The sequence below is a fragment of the Eucalyptus grandis genome, chromosome 9 (genome assembly GCF_016545825.1).
Source record: "Eucalyptus grandis isolate ANBG69807.140 chromosome 9, ASM1654582v1, whole genome shotgun sequence".
NCBI classification, from domain to species: domain Eukaryota; kingdom Viridiplantae; phylum Streptophyta; class Magnoliopsida; order Myrtales; family Myrtaceae; genus Eucalyptus; species Eucalyptus grandis.
This window is the reverse complement of record NC_052620.1, coordinates 11,821,627-11,833,364: the sequence shown is the minus strand read 5'-3', so window position 1 is coordinate 11,833,364 and position 11,738 is coordinate 11,821,627. Positions and strand designations below refer to the sequence as shown.

Below are 11,738 nucleotides of genomic sequence, written 5' to 3'. Positions count from 1 at the left end.
TTGTTGCCAAAAACAAAGAAGTAGCTTTCTTACTTTTCAATTTTATTCCAAATTTATTTACAGGAACAAATTATTCCCGAAAATAAAAAAGTTACTAAATAGATTTCTATTCTTTTATTGTTCCGAGGAAAAAAAATAGAATAAGATACTATTTAGCTAGTCACCAAACAGATCCTGAGTATACCTTTTGAAAATTTTAGCAATTATGTGTCACCCGTGCTAAGTTTTAGCACTTGTGATGTACTTTTGCCTCCTCAAGCTAGTCTTATCAATTACTTAGGCTTGTTCTTAATTTATCACCAATCTTAAATATAAAAAAGAGGCTTCTAGACAGGATGAAGTCCCACATTGCTTGAGGTGGAAAACATTTTTTAAGTTAGGAAGATTATAATTTCACTGCTCTCAAACTTATGAATTTATTCTTTTAAGTTACTGCAAACTTGTATAACGAATTTCTAATGAAATAATGCGCTCAATGATTGTTTCTTATGCTAAGATGTTTTTCACTTGACTTCGATTATAATTCGAATGAGAACTCCTTAAAAGTACCATCGTGGTGATTGGCCTAATTGTACAAGGGCACTCTTAATTTCGTAAGTGGTCCAGAGAAACCTTGGTCCGGGTTTGGATCTTAATCACTCTTGATCTCGGAAAACCTTAGTTCATTTCTTAAGGGTGCTTAGGCTTGGGAGAACCTCCAGCTTTGTACCCGTTTGCATCATGGTGGACTACGATGGGGGATTCGCCTTTCTAGGCAGTAGCTATTCCTTAAACTAGACATTTCAAATTGGGCGTTAGAATAACTACTGTAATGCCCAATGGAATCAGTCATGTTGGTCACTCATTCCTATCTTGTTTGGTTATCAGACATAACGACCCTCCACAAATTCAGGGCAACGTCTAGTTCTTATAAATATACAGATTTTGCAATGTTCTTCTAATGGCTACTTCTCACGCATCTTGGTAACACCTTATGGGTCGAACCCCTACTCGCCTCACTGCCTCGGCCTCCTGCTACAAGAACTAATATCTTGACTGATAAAGTTAGCATCTGTATTAATCATGTTAAGGGTGCGAAAAGTTATGATTTCTCCTTAGCGGCAATGCCAATCACCTGCTTCATGTTTTCAGCTCCATCTGTGAGCAGTTCTCAGAATATTGATGTTCAGAGTACCGATATGCCCCAGAATTAATGCTGAACTGGAATGGAAGACAATTTTCATCACAATGGCATAAATTTGATTTGCGTACTGTGAAAGCAGTATTACAAGCAAACATTACAACATTAATCTAGCAGAATTTACACTGAACCCAAAAACATGCATCTGTAATGCAATATCTCGAGGACAAAAGGAAATATTCCCCACACTATGGCCTAGCTGTTCATCAGTTCAATATGTTGAACTACGTTTCTTCTAATCACGTAGCTTATATTAATATGCACATAACTTGGACAAGCATGCTGCAGAAGGCTGATTCGACTATAAACTCATTGCTGACCCTCAGTGCACCTTCTGGCCTTTGGTTTGATTTGCCTTCTTTGGCTGAAGGAGTGGGTCTATGAGGAACGACTTCATGTGTTTGTACATCTCTTTCACCTCTCCTCCATTCGCCGCATGACCACAATCCTTTATAACCACTAATTGCGCATTTTCATCCAAATGCCTGCCCAAAGTCATTCAAACAATTATAAAAAAGAAAAAGAAAAAGAAAAAAAAAGAACACAGGTTATTCTATCAAGAAAGTTTACTGAGAGCCACTCAGCAAAAACAGATACTCCTGGAACTTGATGCAAATCAATACCGAAAGTTCCAACTGAAGGGGTCTCAGTGATTAAGAACACTTCATCTGAAGATTTGTTTCTATCCAGTTACGTTTTTTATGTAAGTGCTTGTGAAAATCAAGCTTCTAAAGAAGTAGAAAAAACAAAGCAAAGCGTGGAAAAGAAACCTCTTTAATCTTTGACCCAATTCCAATGGGAAGACTTTATCATATTCGCCCCAGATTATTAGTGTTGGCTGCATCAGAAAAGATCCATGGCTTGAGAGGATGTCCAAAGAAGACAGATCTAGAGGAGAGAGATTTTGAGAGAAAGAAACCTGAGTTATCTTGGGAAGATTAGACATCTTCCTATCTTTGAATAAGGCATTGATCAGCCGTGTCCATTCTTGAAGGTGCTCCATGCCAATAAACTGCAGACAATCATGGTGACTTTCTTGAAATGCCACAGAACTTCAGTTATCGAGATAAACTTTCCCAACATTAGGCCTTGAGAAATATCATCAAGTAAAACTTAAATATTTAGCTTTTCATGAGTTTATTAAAACAGCACAGCTGATGTGAGATTGATGACAGTAAAGCAAGCAGTTTGTATCACAACCTACTGCTTAATCTCTACTGGCCTTCACAACTAGACATCTTGTATAGTCTCAGTTCACAAGAAACAAACTACTTGTTCATTTTGTCTAGTCTCTGAAATGTTCTGTATAGTCGAGATTCTGGGACTAAACAACACCAGTAGCTCATAATGTTGAGCAATATGGGTTAGAGGGAACAAAGCTGCAATAGTCGAGTGCAGGAAGCGGAATGGTGATTTCCGTTCAACCAAAAGTTCACGAGTCCTTGCACATGTACAAACTCTCATAGAATTGACAAACAACATGATGTAATCGGCCCGATACCTCATAATGTTGAGCAATAAAATATGAACAAGACTACCATGAGTATGGTCAAGAAGTGGTTTACACAACAACATAAAAACACAGGAAAACCATGTAAAGATCCTACTTCCCCAACCAATAAGCTTTTGGCTGATGATTAACCATAAAAACTTCCATTATGAATCACAAAAAAGGAAGGGCGGGAATTCCGCTAGCAGAATTGGTGGACAATGTACGAAAACACGAACGTGAAGGTGAGAGATCTGTAACTTTTCGTTGACTTACATCAATGAAATCCTGCAGAAAGCAAGTGGGAATACTCATCACGGGCTTGTAAAATACGACCTTGAGCATCTCCTTCATCTTCTCTGGCGTCCGTGGTAACAGCAATTTCACGGCCTCGTCCGTGCTCTTCACCTGCCGGACGACATTCCGAAGACCCGCTTAGTTCATTATCACAAGTATCAAGAGTAAGTAAGACACGCACTGAACTCCACACAAGAAACACACAGGTTCAAAGTTGTTTTCTGCAACGTGATTACCACTCAGGAAACGAATCTATCTAATGTTTTTAGGCCCACCTGAAACATCCCATCCTCCACGTCCTTCTCCTCCATACAAACCCCTGCACCCCACAGAACCAACTTCTCAACCATCTCCGGGAACTGCGCCGCCAAGCTATACGCCACGAACCCACCGTAACTTGGCCCCACCACGTTCGTCTTTGTCACTCCCTGAGACTTCAAGGCTCCTGCAAAACGGGTCAAATGCTGATCCAAGTTAGTCTTGCTCGAGTCATGTACTATCATGTCTGTCAGAAAGTCGACTGTCCTACCTGCGACGCACTGAGCCTGAAAATGCTCGGTCCACTCGGGCCGGGTCGTGTAGGAATCGCCGAAGAACAAGAGATCAGGCACGTACACGTTGAATCTCTCGATGAAGCGCGAGATGAACATGTTCCACGTCCACAGTCCGGTGGGTCCGAGGCCATGTAAGAGGAGCAAGTTGGGCTTATTGGGCTTGTACGTTTTGGGGACCCAACAGTGCATGACCGTGCCTTCGCCGAGGTCGGTGGTGGTCGATTTCAGGCCTGCCCGAGAAAAGGAGAAGCGACACCATCGGTCATATGTCGCTGATAAGCTGAAGCACTTTGCCATCAAGATTTGGTTCTCTTGTTTGCTCTTTTGAGGTTCTGTTCTTGAGGTTTTCTGAGGAGTGTTGGAGGACGGACTAGATCGAAAGAAATGGTGGGTTTGATCAAGAAATGAAGAGGGTTTCTTCTTCTTCTTTTTCTCTAAAGGGTTATACTATTGCTTTTAAGCGGAGATGGAGATTGAGACAATCTGCTAATTGGTTCCTTAGTCTGCTGATTTTGGGGTTTACTGTGGATGAAAATCAAAGGAGCTCCCTTGATTACGACTTCAAAAGTCAAAAACAGACAGAAGGTTGATATCACGGAGCATGTCTATGCATTAAATATATTAAGCCAATCTCAATCCTTGACAACTTGGGTCATATGGTGAGATTTACCTTATTAACGGTTGAGATGATATTAGTCTATATGGTCTATAATCTAGACAGTAAACTCCAATCAAAGGTGGCCTTTTTGTTTATGTTTTTTAAAAAGCAAAATGTAACATTTCATTTTCCCAATAAAATTTAAAATTACATGAAAATTTTTTACAAAAAAATATTGTATGAGAATGTACTTATCAATTTGTGTATATTGTAAAAGTTTCGTGTATTTCGAGTGCTAAAAAAGTTAACATGCGTCCGTCGTGAGACTTAGATTAAGCTAATGATAAAAGTCTATCTAGACGTGTGATTTAGTAATATTTTAGAAGTGTCGACCTCACGAGTGCTCCATAGATCAAGCATAGCTATCAAGCAAATTTTTTATTTTCCAGAACAATAATTGCTCACTCATATGGAAAAAGAAAATCATATTAAAAAAACTGTAGCGTTTTCTTTTATTATTTAATAGAACTCTGCTTAATAAGATGACGGAAGGCAAGACGGAAGGCAAATAGTGTGGCGATTTCCATTCGCTAAATAAATTTAATTGGAAAATCTATAGGAAATATTTGCAATGCTGCGGTTGAGGTTGACTTTAGGAAAACATATATCAATCCCTATTTCCTATAAATGTCTTGGGACATATTCTAGACAGGTTGTATTTAACCTCTTAGGAATTCCATAGATTTTTGCCTAGATGTGTTGGAAACCCCGGCAAATCTTGTGTGCAATGAACTGTGGGCAAAGAGTACTCCACTTAACGATAGAGAGAATTTCTCTGAGATATAGACCATCAAGCAGTCATGATAACGACGCTTTAAATTTGAGAACAATTCAACTGTACACCCATGTTTCCTTTATCCGAAATAATTTTCCACAAAAATTCTAAGTTGAAAAGACTGTGTCACCTTTACCTCACTAATTTTCATGTTATAAAAGTTTGCAATTTTAGCGGATTTTGAAACTTGAGAAAGCTTTGAGGGCAAAACTAACAGATTTTAGTATATATTTCAATTGAAGATTTCGTGATTTGGGATTTTTGTGACATAAAAATTAGTTTTGAGTAAATATATCAATCTAGGAATTTTTGTGACCCAAAATTAGTTTGAAGTAAATGTGACGGGATGTACTAGTTTGAGATTTTTGTAACACATAACTTTTTTTGAAGTAAATGTGACACCAGTCTATTAGTTTGGAATTTTGGTGGTATTAACCCTTTAAATCTCGGAACAATTCAATTGTACTCCTCACGTTTGACATCTCCTACAAATTATCTTAATACATTGCAAATAGGGAAAATTACCCAAAAAGTCATAATCCTATTACAATTGTGCCAATTCAGTCATAAACTTATTTTTTTGACCAATTGAGTCCTAAATCTTTTACAATTATTCCCGATCAGTCCATCCAGCTAAAATTAGCCAGCCCGGCGCCGACGTGTGATCGACCGGTGTTGGCAAGCTTTTTTAATAATATTTTATTTTTGAAATATTTTATTAATTTTTTCCCTTCTCCCTCTTCCTCACTCCTCCCTCCTCCCTCCTCCTTCCTTTAGCTCCGATAACCAGTCGCTAGACTGAGGCAATCCAATGGGCTCGCCTTGCCAGTCGACGGGCCTAGCAACGGTGGGGTGAGCCCCGCTGGATCTGGTGAGGGCTCGCCTCATGGTCTTTGGGCGAGGCGAGCCCTCACTAGATCCGGCGAGGAGGGCCTCACTAGACATGACGGCGAGCCCCCCTCGCTAGATCTGGTGAGGGCTTGCCTCACCCGATGACCATGAAGCGAGCCCTCGCCAAATCCGATGGGGCTCACCTCGCCAGACCTGACGACAGCAAGACCCCCTTCACCAAATCTGGCAAGGGCTCACCCCACAGTGGCTGGGCGAGCTTGCCCTCGCCTAACGATGGCAAGGCGAGCTAGCCCGACCGCCTCAGTCTGGCAACCGGCCAGCCCTCTGGCCGGTCGCCGAAGCCAGAAGAAGGAGGGAGGAGGAGGGAGAAGGGAGTAGGGAAAAAAATGAAAAAGGAAAAAAAAAAGATAAAAAAAATTAATAAAATATTTCAAAAAATAAAATATTATTAAAAAAGCTCGTCGGCGTCGGCCAGCTGTCACGTCAGCATCGACCGACCAATTTTGGCCGGATGGACTAATCGAAAATAATTGTAAAAGGTTTATAACTCAATTGCTCAAAAAAAAATTTATGACCGAATTGACACAATTGTAATAGGTTTAAAACTTTTTTGGTAATTTTCCCCAGTAAATAGTCTTGCCTACAATTCAATTGTACTCCTCACGTTTGACATCTCCTGCAAATTATGTTAACACACTCTAAATTGTACTCCTCACATTTGACATGTCCTACAAATTATTCATGGCGCTTCGATGCGAAAGAACTTACTTACACTATGACTTACTCATTTCGCGTTTCTTGAGCTTTTTATATGCACTTTCTATCTGTCAAAGCTTGTGAGCTAGTCTCACTGATTCTCTAAGACTTATTTCTAGTTTATCGCTTACATTAAAAGAGGCCCTTGGGCAAGGACAACGTTCCGCGTCGCTTGGGGTGCACAAGTGAGGTTATATTGTTGGCGGGTCGTTGGCCTCTATATGCACTTCACATGTATTTCTTGAGCCAGTAAGCTAGTCTAACCAATTATTCAGGGTTTATTCTTAATTTATCACTTATCTTAGATGAAATAAGGTGGACGCTTCTAGACAAGGGTGAAGCTTGAGGTTTGGAAACCATTTTTGGGTTTATTTGATTATGCAGAAGAGACATTCGAAATGCTAGAATAAGCTCAAAAATGATAAATCTCTTGATATAAATTTTATACAAGTTGGGAAAGATTGAAAATGGGATCCAATAATCTTAATATAGTTCTGTTTTCCTGAAATATCCAAAATTTAAAGTCGAATAATCTAATTATGCTAAATATTGAATAATTTTTAAACTAATATCTTCAAATGCATCACGAGAGTATGAAAGCCAATATATATTTAGATGAGGAAAGCCATTAAAATCAAGTAGTGATAGATTTTCTGCCTTTTTAGATATTCTACTCAGTAGACAATATTAGGGGTGACCGATTCCCGGTCTAGTTTGGTCTCACCCAAAAATTGGGAACCAAACTTGGAACTGGGGATTGGACCGCTTGATCCTAGGACTGAACTAGACTGGACTTGCTGGGTGGTCTGATTCCTAGACGATCGAATAGAATCGATCAATTCAAAATTGTCTGGACTTGGACGCAAAGGAGGCATACGTGTGAGAGGCGAACATGGGAAGAGGAAAGGATGCATGAGAAATTCAATAAATAAATAATAAATAATTAGTCTGGACCAAAAATCACCAATTCCGATTTTATAGAATTGAGAATTGGACAGATGCCCTTAGGAACCACCCAAAATTGTCTAGTTCAGTTCGGTTCAGTATGGGTGGTTCTCAATTCGGGTGGTCTGTGGTACTCACTAATAGACAATACTAGGACTGTTGTCTCTCCTCTTGAGTCTAGTCTCTACCTATTTACTTCCCCTCCTTCTCTTCCCCTTTATGTAATTCTAATAATTAAAAAGAATTCGTATGAGTTCACAAATACTTTTACTAGAACAAAATAGCCTTATATATATGCATTTGATGCATAGCGAAAGAACTCACAAAAATAACAAGTTACTATATCAAACTCATGAATTTGTTTGTACAAGTTACTCCAAAACTTCTACAATGATTTTCTAATGTAATTATCTGTTCATTTTGAATGTTTATTTTGTTACGATGTTTTCTACTTTGTTTATAATTCGAGAAATGACTCCGTAAAAGTACCATCGTGGTGATTGGCCTAATCGTACAAGGCATACTCTAAAATTCCTAGGTGGCTTGGAAAAACTTTGGTCCAGGTTTGATTCTTAACCACTCTTGGTCTCGGAAAACCTTAATTCATTTATCAAAAGCACTTGGGCTTGGGAGAGTCTTGGAAAATTAGTTTGGAGTAAATATAATATAAGCATACCAGTTTGAGATTTTCTATGACTTGAAATTAGTTTTGAATAAATATGGTAGGGTGTACCGATTTAAGATTTTTGTAATAAGAAAATTATTTTTGGAGTAAATGTGGCACTACTCTATTAGTTTAGAACATTTTTATGGTATGAGCCCTAAAAATCCAGGAACAATTCAATTGTACTCCTCACATTTGACATCTTCTACAAATTACGTTAATGCACTCCAAATAGTCTTTCTAGAATGCGGCCAAGTAGAAGATAAATTATTCACGGCATTTCGATGCCAAAGAACTTACTTATACTATGTCTATGACCTACTCATTCGGCATTTCTTGAGCTTTCTATATGCACCTTCTATCTGTCAAAGATTGTGAGCTAATCTCGCCGATTCTCTAAAACTTTTATCTAGTTTATCACTCATAAAAAGAAGCCTTTGGGCAAGGACGAAGTTCCATGTCGCTTGGTGTGCACCGGTGAGGTTACCTTTTTGGCAGGTCGTGGACCTCTCTATTGGGTTCACATGTATTCCTTAAGCCTCTAGTCTTACCAATTATACAGGGTTTATTCCTAATTTATCACTAATTTTAAATAAAATAAGGGAGACACTTCTAGACAAGGGTGAAGTCCCCCGTCGCTCGACGTTGGAAGCCATTTTTGCGTTTGTTTGATTGTACAGAGAGACATTCAAAATGCTAGAATAAGCTCAAAAATGATAAATCTGTTGTTATAAATTTTACACAAGTTGGGAAATATTGAAATTGGGAACCACTAATCTAAAGGGATAAGTGAACTAGAAGTCATAAAACTTGTCACAACAGTGCAATTAAATTCTAAAATTTTGAAAAAGTGCAATACATAAAAGGACTTACTTTGATTAATTTGATAAGTTTCAAAATTTGATTGTATTTTTTAAAAGTTTTATTACTCAATTATACTTTAATGACAAGTTTCGGGACTAACTTGCACTTTTTGAAAGTTTTAGAATTTAATTGTACTTTCATGACAAGTTTTTAAACTTCAAATATACTTATCCCTAATCTTAATGGGGTTTGACTCCCACGCCCTACAAGAGGCAGAGCAAAAGTCTGAGAGTGAGTGTAAAGTAGAAATAGAGTAGGACTGACTAAAAAAAAAAAATCTTAATGGGGTTCATACATAAAAAAATCTCAAACTGATACATTTATAATAAATTTATCCCAAATAACAAAAAAAAAAAATCCTAAACTGATACACTTGTGATAAATTTATCTCGAACTAATTTTTTTACCACCAAAAACCTCAAACTGATACATTTATGATGAGATTAATCAACAAAAAACCACAAACTAGTACAATCATGACAAACAAAGAGTAAAATCTCAAATCGATATGTTAATTAACTGCCATGTGTTATCCAACTGAACAATTTAACAACAACTAATAGAAGCTAAATTTGTACAAAAGCACCAATTTAGGATTTTTCGTTTATTAGCCCATCTTAATATAGTTTTGTTATCCTTAAATATCCAAAACTTAAAAGTCAGATAATCTAAATATACTAAATATGGAATAGTTTTTAAAATAAAATTTTCAATTGCATAACAAGAGTATGAAAGTAAATTATTATTTATATGAGGAAAGCTATTAAAATCAAGTAATGGGAGAGTTTCTACCTTTTGATCTATTTTTCCTAGTAGACAATACAATGACTTTTCGAAAAGTATCGAAAAAATCCTAAACCTACTGCATTGATGCAAGTTTAGTCCTTTTTACCTAATGTCAATTCAATCTTTCTAACTAGTTTTTGCTAAATATTGTTATTATAGACACTAGCTGACCTATACGGCATGGCCAACGCTAATGTAGCGAACTTTTAGAAATATTTTAATATTTTTTCTAGTTTTTATTTTCTCTTTTTTTCCCTTCCCTTCCTTCTTCCTATATCAAGTCCTTGGACCTTGGTGATAGGCCAAAGGCAAGGACCGGTAAGGAACCTTGTTAGCCTCTAGAGATCTTCCCCTGCCACTAATGAGGCTCATTTTTGCCAGATCTAGTGAGGGTCAAGCCTCATCCAGCCACTAGTGAGACTCGAGCCCTCAACAAAGACTGTGAGGTCACAGCCTTCGACCTAGTGGCCTCTAGCCAAGTCTCAAGTCTCCCTAGTGGTTGGGCGAGGCTCAACCTCCACGGATTTGACAAGGTTGAACTCACCCATGGCTGACAAGGCTTGACCCTTACTAGATTTGGCGAGGGCAAGCCTCGCCAACCTAGTGCGAGGCCGCCTCGCGGCCTTTGATAAGGTTGGGCCTCACCAATAGCCAACTACACTCAGCAGCCCACACCTCGGCCCACACCTCTAGCCAGTGGTCAACAACCACCTAGAGGAAGAAGAAAGTGAATGAGGAGAAAAAGGGAAAAAGTAAATAAAATAAAAAATTTCAAAAATATTATTAAAGATTGTTAGTGCCGAACATGCCATGAAGCCCATCAACGTCCACATCAGCTGGTCCAAATTATCCGGATGATTGAATTGACATTAGGTAAAAAAAGTTTATGACTAAATCGGTATCAATGTAATAGGTTTAGGAATTTTCTAACATCTTTCTCCATAGACTCTTGTCTCTCATTTTGACTCTAGTCTCTACCCATTTACTTCCCCTCCTTCTCTTCCCCTTCATGTAACTCTAATAATTAAAAAGAATTCGTATGAGTTCACAAATACTTTTACTATAACAAAATAGCCTTATTTATATGCATTTGATGCATAGCTAAAAACCCACAAAAACAATTAGTTGCTATATCAAATTCATGAATTTATTCGTATAACTTGCTCCAAACTTGTATAACGATTTTCTAATGTAATAATCCATTTGTTTTGATTGTATATTTTGTTTCAATGTTTTCTGCTTAACTTTGACTACAATTCAAATAATAACTCCTTAAAAGTACTAGAGTGGTGATTGGCCCAATAGTACGAGGCATGCTTTTGGTTTCCTAAGTGGTTTGGAAAAACATTGGTCTGCGTTTGGATCTTGGTCGCTCTTGGTCTTGGAAAACCTTAGTTCATTTATGGAAAGCACTTGGGCTTGGGAGAGTCTCCGGCTTTGTACCCACTTGCATACGATGGATCACAACGAAAAATTCGCCTTTCAAAATGGGTGTCAGGATCCCTATAGGAGTGCCCAATGAAATCGCCAATGTTGGTCGCTCCTTCCCAACACGTTTGGTTATCAAAGAAAACGACCCTCTGCAACTTCAGGGCAACGTCTAGTCCTTAGAAATGCCCGACTTCTACAATGGAAATTCTGATAGTTACTTCAAAAGCATCTTGTGAACACCTTTTGGGCCGAACCAATACTCGCCTCACTACCTCAGACTCCTTCTACAGGAACCAACATCTTGACTGACTCCGCACCATGGTCTGATGCAGCATATCAGCCTGGGCATCTTAAACTAAATCAGAGTCATCTGTATTCATCATGAGATTAAGGATGAGAAAGTTATTGAGAACTCCTGCAAAGCGGCGAAGTCAATCGCCCATTTCATGTTTCAACTCCTTCAGTGAACGTCTTTCAGGATATTGAT

General features: G+C 38.2%; 1 protein-coding gene across 1 annotated transcript; it reads right to left on the bottom strand.

Moving 5' to 3' along the window:
* Positions 1 to 1,222: 1,222 nt before the first annotated feature.
* LOC104418304 (2-hydroxy-6-oxononadienedioate/2-hydroxy-6-oxononatrienedioate hydrolase) lies at positions 1,223 to 4,571 on the bottom strand. The gene is made up of 6 exons (XM_018862995.2): positions 3,496 to 4,571; positions 3,242 to 3,411; positions 2,946 to 3,077; positions 2,100 to 2,192; positions 1,951 to 2,018; positions 1,223 to 1,665 (listed from the first exon to the last, which is right to left on the bottom strand). The coding sequence occupies exons 1-6, from the start codon at positions 3,815 to 3,817 to the stop codon at positions 1,503 to 1,505; spliced, it is 948 nt and encodes a 315-aa protein (XP_018718540.2). The 5' UTR covers positions 3,818 to 4,571; the 3' UTR covers positions 1,223 to 1,502.
* Between the last annotated feature and the right edge of the window lie 7,167 nt (positions 4,572 to 11,738).